The sequence below is a fragment of the Nansenia antarctica genome (assembly GCF_963989245.1).
Source record: "Nansenia antarctica genome assembly, chromosome: 6".
Taxonomy (NCBI): domain Eukaryota; kingdom Metazoa; phylum Chordata; class Actinopteri; order Argentiniformes; family Microstomatidae; genus Nansenia; species Nansenia antarctica.
This window is the reverse complement of record NC_137676.1, coordinates 64118066-64137158: the sequence shown is the minus strand read 5'-3', so window position 1 is coordinate 64137158 and position 19093 is coordinate 64118066. Positions and strand designations below refer to the sequence as shown.

At 44.9% G+C, this 19093-nt stretch overlaps 2 protein-coding genes across 2 annotated transcripts; one reads left to right on the top strand and one right to left on the bottom strand.

Moving 5' to 3' along the window:
* Nucleotides 1-358: 358 nt before the first annotated feature.
* prmt9 (protein arginine methyltransferase 9) lies at nt 359-11798 on the top strand. The gene is made up of 11 exons (XM_080533755.1): nt 359-473; nt 896-1132; nt 1617-1784; nt 2270-2372; nt 3766-3875; nt 4321-4510; nt 5005-5188; nt 8091-8844; nt 9115-9268; nt 10777-10899; nt 11141-11798. The coding sequence occupies exons 1-11, from the start codon at nt 454-456 to the stop codon at nt 11414-11416; spliced, it is 2319 nt and encodes a 772-aa protein (XP_080389881.1). The 5' UTR covers nt 359-453; the 3' UTR covers nt 11417-11798.
* A 1172-nt stretch (nt 11799-12970) lies between these two features.
* tmem184c (transmembrane protein 184C) lies at nt 12971-18828 on the bottom strand. Its single transcript, XM_080535051.1, has 10 exons — nt 18693-18828; nt 18408-18538; nt 18100-18136; nt 17493-17698; nt 16055-16129; nt 15715-15808; nt 15363-15475; nt 14671-14770; nt 14177-14348; nt 12971-13806 (listed from the first exon to the last, which is right to left on the bottom strand). The coding sequence occupies exons 1-10, from the start codon at nt 18807-18809 to the stop codon at nt 13499-13501; spliced, it is 1353 nt and encodes a 450-aa protein (XP_080391177.1). The 5' UTR covers nt 18810-18828; the 3' UTR covers nt 12971-13498.
* Between the last annotated feature and the right edge of the window lie 265 nt (nt 18829-19093).

The window sequence follows — 19093 nt, the reverse complement described above, 5'->3', positions numbered from 1 at the left end:
ATCTCTCTCTACACCATCTCTATTCAATATATATTTTTTCATTTTTATTGGAGAGATAGTGTGGAATGGGACTGTCCCACAACAAAAAAAAGCCCATCCAACATCCATGGGCTCTCAAGGAGTCATCAATTATGACAGTTAACAATTATTTTGGTGGACCTTTTTTAACTCTGCTTGTCCTTTACATAAGAGCCCTTTGTACCTTCAACAGTGTGTATGCCCCACACCCATTAGAACATAGGTTGAGGCTCAGTGTATTGTCTCCATGCCAGAACAGCACTGATTGAACTACTCAGTGATAACTGTCTCTGCCTGCCCTCGCAGGAGTCCTTCCGGTTCACGCTGTTCAGATGGGCAGATGAGCTGGACTCCCTGGGCCGTGTCCAGGACCTGTTTGACTGCTATGAACAAGCCCTGGCGCTCTTCCCTGTTGACGAGGTCATCGTGAACAGCATGGGGGAACACCTGTTCAGGTACGTACCTATCCAGTGGCTTACATCACAGCTTCACTCCTGGTCGCGTGAGAACTTGTAGATTTGAAGTCAAGTTTCTCTACTGTAAATAATAAAATTAATAAATTAATTAAAAGTAATTATTCCTTCTTCTAGAATTGTGACTGCCAATGGCCCCTGGTCCTAGTATCGATTTGTGTTTCTTATGAGTTATGATGACTGTATAGATAATTCACTTACTTTAGACAAATGTGCTTGTCAGTTGCTTTGGATAAAGGCGTCTGCTTAATGTCCAAAATGTAATGTAATTGGTTTGGACTCGTATCACAATCACAATAAATGAACGGTGTAATAATAAATCATGTAAAATGTGTTTTAGAGCCAGAAATGTATCACGTTGTCCTGGAATATGTCATCATAATTGATCCCCCCTCCCCAACCAGAATGGGTTTCCGGGACGAGGCAGCTGGGCATTTCCACAAGGCCCTGAAGATCAAGCCAGACTTCCCGGAGGCCAAGGAGAACTTCTACCGCGTGGCCAACTGGCTGGTGGAGCGCTGGCACTTCCTGATGCTCAACGACCGGCGCAGGAACCAGAAGTACCAGCAGGCCATCCAGAAGGCCGTGGAGGGGGGCTGCAGCACCGTCCTGGACATAGGCACGGGGACCGGCATCCTGGGGTGAGACTCCTCCGTTACACCTCCATGTTTACCTTCATAGCACTGACAACAGGTCTATGGTCTGGTGTACAATTTATTAATTTATTTAACCTTTATTTTAGCAGGGAGTCCCATTGAGACCAAGTTCTCTTTTACAAGGGTGTCCTGCATGCACACAGTTTACAATGGTACTAAAACAAGACAAGGCCGAAGATATGTACAGTTAAGATATGGGCAGTGTGCACACATATTTTTTTGTGTGCACTCCAGGCAACTCTTCATATGTAATACATGATATTTAGATTTACATAATGGTATCAATTTCAAAGCGTTTCTGGAGTTTCTTCCTTCTGCCATTGGAGTCGTAGTTGCTCATTCCTCCAGTTTATGTGCGTACGCGTGGGTCCGAGTGTGCGTGCAGGACCGCATATATTTTCATGCCAAGTTTGCTTTTTGGGGAACGCAACGTTTATTATAAATGACCCCCCTGGTCTGTCCCCTTCAGGATGTGTGCTAGGAAGGCCGGTGCAGCGGAGGTGTACGCCTGTGAGCTCTCCAAGACCATGTACGAGCTGGCCTGTGAGGTCGTCGCTGCCAACGGGATGAAGGGGAAAATCAAGATCCTCCATATGAAGTCCCTGGAGATGGAGGTGACCAAGGACATCCCTAAGAGGTCAGCTTTTTATTTTATTTGTAATCATGTCCTTATTTTATTATAGGAGGTTAGCTTTTTATTAATCATATACTGTATAATCATTATATGATTTTTGGTGAATGAAGTCACCCTTGGCACTCAATTTGGGCAACTTTATTCATCCGTGGCACAAAATGAGTGAAGGTTGATGTGTACAGGCTCATCGTAATGTATGGAACAGAATGAAGAACGGCTTCCCTCCTAAAATCCTTCTGATACCCACCATCCCCTGTACAGTTTCTCTTCTGTAAATTAAAAAAAAGTTAATACAAATAAAAGTAATTCTTCCATCTTCTAGCTTGGTAACTGCCAATGGCCCCTGGTCCTAGCATAGATTACTTTTTCTTATGATGACTGATGGATACATGATTCACTTACTTAGACAAATGTATTTGTTGTAAGTCGCTTTGGATAAAGGTGTCTGTCTGCTAAATGGCTAAAATGTAAATGTGTTTGTGTGGCAGGGTGTCTCTGGTGGTGACAGAGACGGTGGACGCGGGGCTGTTCGGAGAGGGGATCATCGAGAGTCTCATCCACGCCTGGAACCACCTGCTCCTCCCTCCACAAGTAAGAACCACAGTCATGAGCTTTATTTATATTAAGTTATATAAGGTTAGAGTACAGCAGTACTTTATTTATATTAAGTTATATAAGGTTAGAGTACAGCAGTACTTTATTTATATTAAGTTATATAAGGTTAGAGTACAGCAGTACTTTATTTATATTAAGTTATATAAGGTTAGAGTACAGCAGTACTTTATTTATATTAAGTTATATAAGGTTAGAGTACAGCAGTACTTTATTTATATTAAGTTATATAAGGTTAGAGTACAGCAGTACTTTATTTATATTAAGTTATATAAGGTTAGAGTACAGCAGTACTTTATTTATATTAAGTTATATAAGGTTAGAGTACAGCAGTACTTTATTTATATTAAGTTATATAAGGTTAGAGTACAGCAGTACTTTATTTATATTAAGTTATATAAGGTTAGAGTACAGCAGTACTTTATTTATATTAAGTTATATAAGGTTAGAGTACAGCAGTACTTTATTTATATTAAGTTATATAAGGTTAGAGTACAGCAGTACTTTATTTATATTAAGTTATATAAGGTTAGAGTACAGCAGTACTTTATTTATATTAAGTTATATAAGGTTAGAGTACAGCAGTACTTTATTTATATTAAGTTATATAAGGTTAGAGTACAGCAGTACTTTATTTATATTAAGTTATATAAGGTTAGAGTACAGCAGTACTTTATTTATATGTATACGGTTAAAGTACAGCAGTACTTTATAAAACCCGGAGGGGAAATTCACTTTCAGCAAGAGTTATTGTATACCTAGACACCGCAAATGAGGATACAGTAAATAGACCAATAACTAGTCATTGACATTATAGTGTATTCAATGCAAACCACCTGCTGTGCAACTCTAAATGCATAGGCTATACAGTACAGTACATTCACAGTATGCAGTAGTTTAAGTATTGATTACCGTAGTTGTATCTCTAAAAGGAAAAATATCTCCCTCATTCTCATTACATTTAATTACAGTAGATTCCAAATGTTTTCATGTATTTAAAATGATTGTCTTTCAAATCAACATGAATGATAGCAAAGCAATCTTCGCAAAAGACGCTCCTCCTATACTTTCTGTGTTACAATGGCAATTACGGAACAACGATTAGGAAGCAGCAATCCTTGTATATCAACGGTTCTTTATCTAGCCAAACCCTCTGTGTTTATCCCCTGTTTCTTGGCAACAGGATTAATACAAAATCATTATTTAGATTACGAAACCAAGCAAATGAAGTCCAAATGTGCAGTTAATATCTATTTATAAGTAAATGGCAAACACATGTCACCTAGGGGTTGGATGTGGTACTGCATACTCATTCTATCAGTCCAGAGAGAGCAACACATTAAAGGATAGCGTGACGCTCCTGCCTCTGCAGAGTCCCCAGGACCCGGCCAGCAGCCCCTCCCAGACGGGCCGGGTCATCCCGGCTGGTGCCACTGTGTTTGGGATGGCTCTGCAGTCTCAGGAGATACGCCGCCACCACAGGTGAGATGACTGAGTGTTTGTGTGTAGGTGTGTGTCTGTCTGTGTGTGTGTAGGTGTGTGTCTGTTTGTTTGTTTGTTTGTTTGTTTGTGTGTGTGTGTGTCTGTGTACAGTGTGTGTGTGTGTGTACAGTATGTGTATATGTGTGTGTATCAGTATGTGTATGTGTGTGTACAGTATGTGTGTAGTGTACAGTATGTGTCTGTGTGTGTACAGTATGTGTGTGTGTGTGTGTGTGTACAGTATGTGTATCTGTGTGTGTATCAGTATGTGTATCAGTGTCTGTCTGTGTGTGTACAGTATGTGTGTACAGTATGTGTCTGTGTGTGTGTACAGTATGCAGTATGTGTGTCTGCATGAGGACAGTATGTGTGTGTGCATCTGTGGCTTTGTGTCTGAAGCCTCAGTGTCTTAACAACGTCCCCGTACACCTGCACCTGTCTGCAGGCTCTGTGTGTCCGAGGTGGGGGGTCTGCCCATGGCCGCGGCCGGGGAGCTCCACAGCCCCGTCAGCTGCAGCTCAGAGGACGACTCCACGGAGCCCTACACCACGGAGAGGCTGAGCAGGCTGCCCGGAGGGTACACCCCCCTCACCGAGCCCTTCAAAGCCCTGGACATCGACTTCAACAATGTCAAGGTCAGCAGCAGAGTTGGTGTTTTGTGTTTCACTCAAGATAAGAGTTGAGGTCTGGCTCTGCAACATCCAAGGTCAGTAGCAGCCAGCAGTGCCTCTTACATGGAGGGAGATGGTAGATGTGGAGCCCAGGTAAGAGTATAGTAGGTCTGGCTCTGCAACTTACGCAGACTCTCACACGGATTCAATGGAATACAGGGGATAGTCGATTGTGAGGTCACTGGTTCGATCCCCACACCAGGAGGCAGCCGGATGTGAGCTGGTGACTGGAGGGTTGCTGGCATCTTACCACTGCCGTTGTGCTCTTGAGCAAGGCTCAAGGGTCCAGGGGTGACTGGGGCGGGGGCAGTGTGCAGTGCATGTGTGTTGCGCAAAATATCTATGATATAGTAGCTATCTTCATCATCTAACAATGATACTTGGCGTAATGTTGAATCAGTACCAGCACATCCTGTGTGGAGATGTGATGCTAACAGCTATGCTAATCGCTAACCCAGGAGCTGGAGGGGCTGAGCTCCAGGCCGGTGAGCCGCGTGCGTCTGCCCGTGACCCAGGAGGGTCTGCTGGACGCCCTGGCCGTGTGGTTCCAGCTCCACCTGGACCAGGAGAGCAGCCTGTCCACCGGGCCCAAGGAGGACACCTGCTGGGAGCAGGCCATCTACCCCGTACAGACCCCCAACAGTAAGACCCACATATTTACATGTTTATCCAAAGCGACTTACACTAAGTATATTTGTCTAAGTAAGTGAATCAACTATACAACAATCATCGCAAGTAAAACCTTCGATAAGAACAAGTGCTAACAGCAGTCACAGTGCTAGAGAAATGCATGAAGATAGTAATAACTGTGTGGCTTAATTAGTAAAGTGATTAGAACTTATTTAATGAAGCGCTTCAAAGCCATGTTACAAAATGTGATTTTATTAATAAAGTGATTGTAACTTTATGACTAAAGCACACTAAAACAAGATTTTAATGATGCTATTGAGAAAAAAACGTGGACAATAATGACAGTCTTGTTATATATGTTGTCCATGCCTCAAGTATGATCATCCTCTATATCAAGTTATAGCCATGCAGTTCCCCTTTCTGTCAGAGGGGGGCAGCACACCATGGGAAATCCATGCCTCCCCTCTCCTAAATCTTCCAAAAACACAAACATGTGGAGTAAAGTCAGTCTGCAGATATAACCTATTGAAGACAAAAACAAATCTTGCCAGGGGGTCCGTGACTGAACATGGTCTGAATTGATTTACAAAGAGACAAAGAGTCTGTAGTAACAAAGAGACTAAACCCTTTGGACAATACTGTGCTCTTTAATCAGGTCAGGCTATTGTGCTCTATGCACAGATAGACGGAGACATGACGGGATAACAAAGTGAATTTATACAGTTGCCGTTGAGGCGCGTTGAGGCGCGTCAGCCCTCAGACAGGGCTCAGTGTCAACGCCGCGCCGTCGCTAATCAACTCAGGCAGCGTCGAGGGAGTTGCCGCCTTTTTTCCCGGTGATCGGCAACATCCGTTTCCGCGGCCACCGCGACACGTGCGCCGGGGTGGCCTGTGACACTCTTTAGTGTTCATGAAATTCTTATAGGCCATAAATATGCATTTACCCCAAACGGCCCCGCTGACGAGCCGCGCGCCGATGATGTGAAGACACAAACAGATGTTATTCCTCCAGGAATCCTCCCTGTGCCTCCCACCCTCCCCACCCCCTACTTCTTCTTCCCCCAATTGAATATCTCATTTCCCTCTCCCCCTCTCTCTCCTTATACCTGTCTCCTTATACCTCTCTCTCTTCCTCTCTCCCCCTCTCTCTCCTTATACTAGGGGTGTAAATCACCAGCTTCATCACGATACGATATTATATCGATTTGTTTGTATGACGATACAATGTTTGACGATATCACAATGTCAGTCACGATACGATTTCGATTCGATTCAAGATCGATATGACGATATGATCGATATGACGCGATATCATATGCCAATCTAACACAATTATCAACTCACAAAAACAACTAGAATATTATTTGACCATTTTATTTGTGAGCTCTTCCAGGTATCCAGCATTTAAATCATATTGTATTATACAGTATTCTTCTGTTACAAAAAGAAAAATAGACCCGTTCACTAGTCTCACAAACAAGAGATATTCAGCTTTAAAACATTAATGTCCTATGAAACAAAACTGGAAGAACTTGTCCCCCCTTTTTTAAGGCAGGATTTTTGTAAACGTTCACTTTTTTACTGTCTCATAAACACAGTATTTTTAACAGTTAGAACTGAACCAAGGTCACCATTTAACCTACAGTATATTTGTGCAATAATAATAAATAATAATAAAATAATAATAAATAATAAGTGCAAATGCAGTACAGTGCAGTACATCTTATATACATTCTTCTTAACCAAAATAAGTTAAGTATATCCTCCAGTGTTATATAATAAGTATATCCTCCAGTGTTCTTCTTTGGGAGGTTTTTCTTCAAAAAAACTAACTGATCAACATGTTCAGGAGACAAAACACTACGCTCTGAACGCAGGTCAGGATAATTTTTAATATAGGGCCATCCATCACACTTCCTCTAGGAAGCACTGATCTGATATGATGTGTTGATTGGTGAAAGGTAAGGCTATGCTTGGACAGTCATGTTAGATCACTGATTACGGGAGTAATGATTTACCTGTAGATTTTATCAATAGGAATTTTGTTCAGGTTTATCCAATGAAATTGGACAAGCAAACCGGAGTAAAGTAAGTAAGGTCCAACCTGCAGCCTTTGCCCATTCATAAGACAGATGCTTTGTTACAGACCAGAGCATTGACCAATCACAGTCGGCTAGACTAGAGCATTGACCAATCACAGTCGGCCGTGGGCGGGCTTGGCAGTCGCAGCTAAAACCGCTTCGCTGTTCTCCGCCGCAGTCACAAAATGCAGAACACACAGTGTGCAGCGCTCTTCGACTTTGTAATTTGCCGCTGCTAGTCGCGCGCTGCACGGAAATGGTGACAGTCACGCAGAATTTGCCATTTCAAAATAAAGGTGTATCTTTAAGATGACGATATAGATCGATATTTTTACATTGCATCGATGTAATCAGATCGTTAGTCAATGAATCGATGCATCGATGTGAATCGATGTATCGTTACACCCCTACCTTATACCTGTCTCCTTATACCTCTCTCTCTTCCTCCCCCCCCCCCTCTCTCATTCCCTCTTCCCACATCTCTCTTCCTCTGTTTCTCTCTTTCCTTTTGTGCTGTGGCAAAGCGTCTTGTTCCGTGCCAGTTCGTGCTCATGGATAAAAAGTTACAGGAGCAATGTATGATGGGTACAAAGACCATAGAACTTAAAAACACTAATGTATTTGTGTGTCACTCATATTAGTTGTCTTTTTTGTCTTTCAACATGTTATATTCCACTTGCTTTAATTGTATTCTGTATATACATATAAGTATACATTAATAAATACAAAGGTACTGAAACTGAAATGTATAGTACTGAAATGCACTATATCATAATTGTTTCTGAATCCGAACAATATTATACTGCAAAACAACTGCTGTTGTCCCTCTGTAGACGTGGCCCTGAGGCCCGGGGACGAGCTGATCGTGGAGATCTCCTGCCGAGACGCCTACCTGAGGCTCTGCAGCGTCGCCGTGGAGAGAGACGGACGCGAGTTCCGTCTAGATGACTGTCTGGACGTCGATCGACCAGGAGACCCGGGAACCCCAGGCCAGAGCCCAGGGCTGAGCCACAACTCTGAGGCAGAACTCTGCAGCGCACTAGCCTCCCTCCAGACAGACCAGGCAGGTCCTAACAGAGACTACTGCATGCTGGAGTGCTCTGAGATGGCCCTGCTCAACAACAAGCACTACCACCACAACTTCCGCACGGCCCTCGCCAAACTCATCTCCAACCTGAAGGCCGCCCGCCAGAGCCAGGTTCAGGACCAGGGGTCAGAGGTCACACCCGGTAGCACTAGCAGCGACCCCCCCTCTAGCGGCCCCGCCGACCCCGGCCCTGACCCGTTCTACGTGCTGGACGTCTCCGAGGGCTTCTCCGTGCTGTCCCTCATGGCGGCCAGGGAGGGTCAGGTCAAGGCCTACAGCTCCGTGGAGAAGAACCACCACCAGGTGGCGCTGAGGAGCCTGGCGGAGGCCAACGGCGTCCCAGAGGAGGCGCTGCAGTTCTGGCTGAACCAGGTGGAGGACGACCAGGCCATGCTGCAGAGGCCGGCCAGGGAGAAGCTGTGGAGCGCCATCATCCTGGACTGTGTGGAGACCTGCGGTCTGGTCAGACAGAAGCTGATGGAGAAAGCCACCCTGGCCAGGTAAGGAGGACTGGGCACAGCAAAGGATTCTGGGGAATTGAGTTTAGCGAGGGAAAGTGCCCATGAAAGTGGCAGTTGAAATGTGCCTGTATCCTAATGGGGGAATTGAACGTGTTTTTTTTCTTTTTTTTCGAGCTGTATGTAATGTGTGGGATAAAACCGTAATGTGATATCCCTATGGTTTTGATAACCTTGAATGTGTGATAATCCTCCTTGTTGGACCCTGTCGATATGCCCTGTTGTGAGGAGGAATGATGTGATCCGTGGTAGGTGTTTGTTGGAGGACGGAGGGCAGATCTTCCCGGAGCGGATCGTGGTGTACGGGATGTTAGTGGAGACGGAGACTCTGCTGCTGGAGAGCGCCGTACAGGGCCGGGAGCCCACGCTCGGCTTCAACATCGCTCCCTTCATCAACCAGTTTACTGTGAGCGGCTGACACGTTTACATTTTTTACATTAAAATACGCTTACTTAGACAGTACTGGGCAACTTGTTCCACCAGCGGGGGGGCCAGGACACACTTCTCATCAATATCTCTCCAACTGTTCTGTCTTCCCTGTAGTCTGTCAATTCCTTTAACTCTCATATGCTGTACCAGAAACAACCACAACCCTAACCGATCGTAAAAAAAAAGAAAAAAGAAGTAATACAGCAAAGCAACTAGCTCAAAGGAAGAAAAATAACCTCTCTCGGTCAATGCGATGAGGTTCGACTTCCAAAAAACTTTCTCAAGCCTCTCTCATCTCCTATGCCCTCTCATGTCTCTGATGCAATAGTCAATATTGACAGTTTCCTCAGATGATGTGTTTGTAACTTGCATCATTCCGATTCAAAGGACTCCCTCCCCTGCCAGCCCCACCCCTCGAAGCACTTGTAAGCATGCTGTGCAGGGGTCTTGATCCAAGATGGCTGACACATAATGCAAAAACACCAATGTCAAGGAAAAACTTCTAGCTCGAACAAAACTTTCTTGATCTCTGAAGCCTCTTAACAAGCGTCTCAACACTGTTATTAGATGGTTCTCTCTGCAATATTGCAGTTGGGCTCAGTTGGGCTCGGCTGAATCGATTTTACAGCTCACACAATACATTTAAAGTGACACATTTTACTGTGACTTTCTTCATCATTACGCCCAGGGTAAGAAAAAGCCATTTTCACAAACAATACTCCATTCTACAATGGGATTTTTTGGGGTTATTTTCTTTCATGCGGCTTTCCCGTCCTCCGTATTACAGTGGCTGAGAAAAAAAAAATCTTTATTTTTTTCTTTCTCTTTTATTTTTTTTCAGACGCATCATGCTTGTGCTCTAATTTCATCGGGTGTCCCGCGGGGCAACAGTTTGTTTTAACAGATGTCCTCTTTGAAGTACTCAGTCGAGGGCACTTTTTCTGGCACAACTGTCAGGCAGGAAAAGCACGGCTTCACACAGGACATCTCTACCTGAATCCATCACTGCGTATTACACATCAATGCCATCACGCAGCGGGATCGGGGATCCTCAGAGCTCTGAGGGGGGGGGGGGGGGGGACGCATTCTTTTGTTCTCCGAGACGACAGTGACACTCTGTGCTGTGGCTTGATTGCACACGTCGCGCTCGCCAGACAGCGGTCTGTCGATTCACACAGCAGCTTCGATGCGTACAACTCTCAAAGAGGTTTTTAGGAGGGTTTTTTAAATCTTAGAATTCACAGTAATGCGTCGTCATTTGATAAAGAGGCTTAATAAATGACATACGATTGAGTTTAAGGATCCTGTATATTATGGTACTAAGGTTGGTTACGGTATGGTATATTACGGTTGAGTAGAATGCTCCTTTACTGATATGATTTCTTCCTTCCACTTTCCATGACTGTGACTACCGGTAATAGGATTTTCCTCCTCGATCCTCTCCCAACGTGACTAATAGGATTTCCCTCCCCGACCCTGCCGTAGGTACCTGTCCACGTGTTCCTGGACCTGTCTACTCTGGAGTGCAGACATCTCAGTGAGTCTGTGGAGCTCTTTGTCCTGGATCTCATGAACACCACTGCCAACTACACTAACAGAGATGTCAAGGTAAAAATGAACGTCATCTCCAACAGCCAACTTAATTTGTGGGCGATTAATTATCGGTTCCATTGTGCACATTTAGTCCACAAGTAAAACAAAGGATGTCAACATTATATCCCTACACATCACTGTATAAAGGAAATGTAGTGTCACCATAATTATAATAATTATATTTATTTTTTTGCCATCGATTTTGCTCACAGTCTTAATAAAAACCACCCTCTCTTTCTTTTCTCACTCTCATCAGGTCCAGACCAGCGCCTCTGGCAGGGTGACTGCAGTCCCCTTCTGGTACCAGATCCACCTGGACCAGGAAATCAACGTGAGCACCTTCAGCCAGGAGTCCCACTGGAAGCAGGCGGCCGTGGTGCTGGCCCAGCCCCTGGAGGTGAGGGCCGGGGACTGGGTACGGCTGGCCGTGCAGCTCCACAAGAGCTCCATCTCCATCTCAGCCTGTATAGAGGAGACAGAGGAGACAGAGCCCGCTGTGGCCATGGACTCAGCCAGAGTGTCAGCACCGTAACGTCACGGTGTGTGAAAAGGATGGGTTTCGGTGCTGACTGTTGACTCTGTGAGAGGGTCAACTCTGTAACCTATCACGGGGAGGAGTGTAGGCCTGGCAAACAGTGATTCTACAACGGTTTAAACTCCAGAACGGTATGCTGTACAAGTATAAAAGTCAGGGGTCTGGTGCTTTGAATGCTTTGAGTGGCCCACAGGGTCTATACAGCCATGGACCTCGCGGTCTGATCTGCAGTATTTGTTGATGTTTATTGTGTGTTCGACAACGCATCACATGTTTTGTTGGTACCTGTATCATAGTTCTGTTCTTGAATGATATGTTCCTTGATTATGGCTGCAGTCTTTGAAAATATGTTTTTTAAAAAATGGGATGTTTGTTTCAATATCAGCATTTATGTGACAATTCCTTATTTTATTAAATGGATGAATGGTTGGGGTCGTGAGTTGAACTGTCAATGACCAAGGCGCTGGAACTCTAGATGTACTCCCATTTGAAGTTTAATGTTTTTGTGACAAACATTGTCAGGTAAGGCGATGCCACATACAGCAGCTGCACACACACACACACACACACAGTTGATACGTATTCCTGGTATGAATCCTACAAGCCAATGGAGACACACAGAATAAAACAATAATCAAAGGCCGACATCCATCCCATTCTGTGCCCTCAATGGACCATATTAATCCCTGAACAGCCAGTAGATATGTCAGTTTAAAGCTGGGAGTCCACAATTATTATACACATGGGCAAAATAAAAACATTTGGTTGATCAATACAAGTAGTCTGACATTAGGATTATATGTACGCAACATGGAAATGGAAAACAATGGACGCATAACTTCAGTTCATCTTGACACGTGAGAGTCGGACAAGTGAGATGAGTGAACGGCGCTAGAGTGCGTATACCCTAGGCCCACGGCACACAGAAGAACAAGGCATCTGAAAAGACTACGAAAGGCCGAACCTCAAAAAGTATTTCCTTGACTTCTCTCTCCTATCCTCCTCAAAACAACTTGGATGTGATGGTCTGGGGCTTCTTCCCTTCAAAGCTTCTCCCATGCATTTCGAGAAGGTGACGAGAAGAAAATCAAGGAAAGACCTTTTGAGATTCGACCAGAGACTACAACCTCTGTGCTGTTAAGACCCAATGCCAGAGTGAAAGAGCATCATGCTGAAAAGCATTCCCTACCAGAGGATGAGGACCACAGTCTAGCATGTGCTGGTCCAAGGCTGTTTCACTAGGATAGTATGTTTCGTCTAGTATAGTATGTGCAAACCAACAGCTTACATACTGTTAGTATCAGTTTAAAAGTTACAAATAATGCTTTCAACGTAGCAACAGCTAAAAACCCTTGGGATACATGACTTGTGATTTTACAGTGATGGAGCATCACCCAGGTGCTGTCACAGAATATAACAGAAGAATACTGACAAAACCAAAGGCCTTTGCCTTTGTACAGATGGCTTAAGCCTTGTCCAGGATTAACACACTTGCAATGGAAGATTTCCATTGAGGATGCTTTTTAGTCTAGGACTAGGCTTAAACCGTGTCTGTGAACCTGGTCCAAGGTTACACTAAAACAAAGCATCGAGCTCTTGTACTTAATTTAAACAGTACTCTTAACATAAAATGACTCTGTAGAACAATTCAGCAACACAATAACATGTCCCTAAAGTGACCTTTATGGACATTCTTAGAACCATCATCAACAGAGAGGTCCATCTGCAGCGGCCTTATTGGACGAATGAGTAGAATATTGCTCCATCAATATGTGCTTTTTTGATTTCCTTGGGTCCTCTTCAACCTTTTCTCAGCTGTCAGGAGCACGGCCCCTCGCGTCCTCTCCTCCGTCCCTCCACTCGCGTCCTGCAGGACGGAGGGCAGGCCGGAGGAGAGGACGGGAGGAGTCGTCGTTCCTGACCGATGAGAGCAGGCTGCGGGGCTTTGGTCATGTGTGTCAGTAAAATACGGTCTGGAGGGGAAACACGTCGAGGCCATACTTGGTTCCTAACCCGACCGTGTGTGTTGGTCTGACGTGCATTCAGAGTCTCCTCTACAGGCTAGCTGATGATGCTAAGCTAGGTGATGACGATAAGGTCCGAGTCTGACGGCTCCGGGGCGTTCCCGGCCTCCGGGTCGGGTCTCGCCTCCGCTTCCTCTTCCTCGTCGTCCCAGGGGGCGGAGCTGAGCCCCGCCGGGGCGGACAGGGAGTGGGGGGTCAGGGTTTGCCCCAGGCCCTGGTAGCGACCCTTGGGGGACGCCGGTACGGACAGGGTCTCTGTGACGATGGGGTCCTGGGACCCTGCAGAGAGCAGGCCCGAGCGCTCGCTGTCCTCCTGCTCCTCGCCAAAGTAGTTCTTCCGGGTGCGGCCCATAACCGTTCTCCCTGTGAGAGAGGGAGAGCAGTGTGAGGGAGGGAGGGAGGGAAGGCCAATAGATAAGACGGCTGGCGGAGGTAGAAATCGGAGGACAGGCTCATTGTAACGCATGGAACGAAATGAGGAATGATCACAAAACCCACATCTTGTGTGATTTCTACCTCCCCCTGACATACCTGAAATAGACAGGACATACCAAACCATCAAAGTTAGAGACAAAGTCAGAGACAAAGACTTGCTCAAACCAAGTTTCGGACCACTGCACTCTTGGTGCCTTTTCATTTCTCCTAACAAAAAGGCACGACAATACCAAACAAATCTCTATCCCAGTGCCTCCTACCCTTCAGATAGGAGTTGCGCCAGACAGACAGGACTCACCGACGTTGCGCACTTGCTCCGAGATGTCTGCCCGGACGTCAGAGATGTCCCACATAGCCAGGAAGCTGTCGAAGCAGGAGCCCTCTTCCGCCTCCACGATGTAGGGCTTGTAGGTGAAGCTGAAGTGGTGGGCAATGGCCGCCAGGAACATCTCTATACAGATGATGAAGTCCTGGAGAGAGGGAGGAGGGTTACAGCTCTATCTGTATGTGTATGTGTATGTGTGTATGTGGGGGGGGGGCTTGACAGTCCTGACAACGTGGGGAAGGAAGTTGAATTATACACCCATTTTAACCATCGATTAGGGTATAATTATGCATAGTATGCTCTTGATAAAGTGCAAGAACGCATTTTGGAACGCAGCCATGGACAGCACAGCCAGAGTGTATACACGCTGTAGACATTCAGCATACACTACGCTTACAAGCGGCGTATCACTGTGTCCTATAGAGCTGCACAGTAGGGGTATTGTATGGTTGTTACGTAAGCTGTACCTGTAAGCCTGTAGCTACGGCCTCCACACTGTCCCAGTCCCAGGTGTGCCTCTCTGATATCACCCCCACCTTCACCAGGAAGGCAATGAACGCAGCTTGCCTGAGAGAGGGAGGGAGTGAGAGAGGGAGGGAGGGAGAGAAAGAGAGAGAGAGAGAGAGAGAGAGAGAGAAAGGAAATAATCAATCCACCACACAGCAGCCAACACAGGGAACGCATTAGTCAATTACTGTGCATAACACAGACCTCCTGCATACTTTATAAAACAAGTTCTACACATGCAATTCTGGAAATAATAGTTACATAACAAATAGCATTGGCAGCCAAAATTAGGCTAATGCAATATAAACGAGTGGCAATTAAGATAATGGTGAACAAAGCTTTTACTTCTTTTTTTGTGTGTAAAAAGCTTTGAGATGTCTGTTTGTAATTTACACAATCATTATTAGCATAATTTACATTAGCATTGAGACAATACACATTACAACCAGTCAATCTCTGGGTGGTATAAGCAACATAGCCCACTGCGTCTCCACCCCCCCCCCCATCTTATCTCAATGGTCTGGGTAGCTGATTGGGAGCTAGCTAGCACCAATGCCTCGTGGAACCAAAGCTCATTGTAATTGCAATTTCAACTTGTGGCCACCGGGGAACCAGATTTAATGTATAGCTCCTTTAAGGCAGCCAGACTAACCAAAAGGAGACGAACACGACCATTTTGACACACAGGAACTTTCCCACCGGCCTGATGGGGCTCAGCTCCTCCCTCAGGGCCTTGTAGAACAGCACCAGGCAATACATAGCAAACTGGGGGAGAGAGAGAGAGAGAGAGAGAGAGAGAGAGAGAGAGAGAAAATAAAATAATGAATGAAAGAAAGAACAGATAAGGGTCTCTCGATGCTCTCTGCTGTAGGTGCGCTTACCGACCTGTACGATACATTCTCTCCATATCTAACATACATTGAATTAATTAGTTTGATGATGGAAAGGTGACCTGGTGCTTGTGTGGAAATGATGAGAATTGTGGGGAAAAAAGACACACATACCAGTTGGGATATATTGTTGAAGATCACCAGGTATGTCCACGCGTTTTTGGAGCTGAAGTTGCCTTCATCATATACTCCACAGAGCTCACATATCCTAGAGGACAGATATAATGTAAATGACACAATAGTAACTCCAGTTATGTGGTGCATCAACACACTACATATTTCTTTATTGTTTAGGTACACAATAGCAAGTGAAAGACAACATTAAAAGAAAAGGCAAATTGTGCTGGGGAGGTTAAGAATCCCTGTAGGGCTTGTCAAGAACCCTCCCCCAAAAAGTAATACTTTGTACGGTAGTGACAGTTACAGTAACGATAATCAGGTGCAACGTTCTTACAAGGCAATAACTGTTGTGACCGGTCTCACGACTGTGTACTGCAAAACTCCCAGCTTGCACCTCTGTAGCAACACCCTGCAATCAAAAAAATAGGGCGTAAATAAACGTACGTCTTTAAATGTCAAGTAAGTAGTAATGTTGCAAAAACAAGTATATTTTCTTGAAAACAGAAGACAAAATGACATGCTTTGCTTTGCGCAAGATCAATACCATCCATGCACAGCCATTGCGGAATGTGTGTGGCTAGATTTTCCAACGACACAGCATTTAAATATGCAGAGTAAACAGATCTACTAATGCTGTTGTTCTTAAAGCAAGTGCATTCTTCCACTAATAAAAACATGCTGTTCCACTTGTAAAAACCCTCTCTGGTCTTAATCGATTACAGGCAGACATGCTAACATAATCTACGCTTGCCTGACTGGGGCCCATTTGGAGCTGGCGAGGACTGAGGGAGACTAAACAGCAGCCAAACACCTTTATTTTATTATAGTTAGTTATCCTACGATATCTATTCACAACATCTGGCGGAAAACAACAACAACTAAAACCCTATTCGGACAGGAGTAGTATTATCTGGGGACCTCATGTCATTTAGAAATGACCCCCCCCGACGTCTGTGTGTCATGTGGCGCATCCGCCGTGGATAAGCGAAGTCTGTGTTTCACTCGAATTTACTGACATTCCCCTGGATATGATATCATGGCTCTATGTAGCTACCATCCGCTTTATGAACAACAAGCACAACAGGCATTGGTTAGTTCTCGATCATGTGACATACATTTTTACAGACATGGCCGATTCGCACAGGATTAAAAACACAGACGACTTCCGTAATTATTACAAATTACCGGAGGCCCCCAGATAATACTAATCCCGTCCGAATAGGGCTATAGGCCTAGAAGTCTATCACCTAGGCCTATTTTAGTTTAGGTTTAGTTTATTAGTTTATTATATCGAGGACAATCCAAATACATGAACCATATAAAATACAGTAAAAAAGGCAGCGTTAGCCTAGTCGGCTAATTTTCAGCTGAAGTCCCCGGCCAGTTGCAACATGGCATCCTGAAAAGTAACATCATTAGTTAAAATAAAACATTTAAATATTCTAAGAACACGTGGCTGAGACAAGGTACCCCAACATCACACTTGACAAAAAACACACGTAAGCAAGCTGAGGTGATTGAAGGGGCTACAACAAACACCACATACACACTTATGGGGGCAGCGACATTTCAAGCACATAGAAGCCACAGGACAATTACAGGCCACACAACATTAAGCACTTACAAACAGCAATACATTAAACAAAACAAAACATACAAAAAAAGGCATTATAATTATTATTATCTATACAGACCACATATGCCTATATGCACACTGGAAGGACAAAAAAGGCCTGCACATGAGAAAAGAACTACAAAGACCAGAGACTCACTCTCCCATGGGCCATGGCGGGCAGCAGCAGAGGGGGGGCAGGTGTCTCTGCTGGTCTTGGACCTCCAGCATCAGCACCAGGCTGGGGTACTGGTTGCCCAGGTAGTTAAGCAGGAAGATCATGAAGTTGTATATGACGTAGGCCTCATAGCACTCCCTACAGGTGTCCACGTAGATGGCAATGCTGGGGTACTTCAACGCAATCCACTGCAGGAGAAGGATGGAAATGGAGCGGGATGGAAGGAGGGAAAAGGAAAGAGGGAGAGAGAGAGAGACAGAGAGAGAGAGATATTGGTGATGATTGTGGTGCATTGATTTCATAAAGTAATCGCATCAGTGAGATGACTCATTGTATGTGAATTCTGAATACTGACTATCAATGTTTTTCGTTTAACCTCCGTCCTCGCTGAATCTTTGGAAGGTGGGGCTAATGAGAATCTTGTGAGAGCAAACCTCAAGCTTCTAATTGCTAGAGAATTTGGTGCAAAACAAATTCAAGTACTTTGTGTCATGTGCTCGTCGCTGTAAGTCTGTTTGTCAAACCTGCATGTACACGTGTTGACATCATGACAATGAACCAAGGATGGCATACAGAGCGAACAACTTACACTGTCCAAACTGTAAATCGGAACCATCCACAATATCCTGCAATAGAAAGGGAAAAAATGTGACAGTCAGGTACAGTAGGCTGTTATACCACACATACACGTACTTCATAACAAACGACAAAAATACGGTTTTCAAGCAACAAAATGTATTAATGCTCTAGGCAAGGGGTCAGAGCCATTGAAGGCGACCCCGGAGCAATTAGGGGTTCAGCTGCCAGCTGCCGACCATGTGATCATTAGACACCAGCTCCACCGGCTGAGCCACAGCAGTCCTCTTTCAGTTCCAATATGATGGAGGGCTATCTCACCTGATGATGGGCTTCTGGAGCTCAGGCTGGGTGTAGTTGACGAGATGCTGCAGGATGCCCCATAGTGATATGGGTATGGTCATGAACACAAACACCCCAGCTATGAACCATGCTTTGTTGTGAGTACCAACCTGAAAGGTATGGAGGACAGACATGTCTAAAGTCAACTAGTCGTGGTTAACATCAAACATCCAAATAAACCCTGGACAATCAATATCAATGAATTAACGATCACAGTACCAATCAATTGGTAACTAAATAATCAGGTGGTGTAAATCAACTGACCCCAGATTTCTGTAGTTCCCAGATGCACAGGGGAAGGACTACAAGGAGCAGCAAGATGTACAACAACACGACCAGAGGGCGAATCCATCTCCTCCAGTTCCCACAAGTACAAGGCATCTTCTTTGACACAGGTACGTTCAGCTAGCCACCAAAAATGAATGGCCAGCTTGATACATCCACTTGTGCTTAATCACAAATCAAACGTTAGCTAGCGAGCTAGTCACAGCTAAGAGTGGTCAGCTGCTTCGAGCAAGTAGCCAACTTTCCAGAAACTAAACCAAAGCAGCCGGTTTCAGATGTATTTTAGAATGCATTGCTGTAGGTACTGGCAGTGACATTTTCCAAAATAATGCACATGTAAAGCGGTGCACTTTGCTAATCTTACTTGGTAGCTTAGTAGC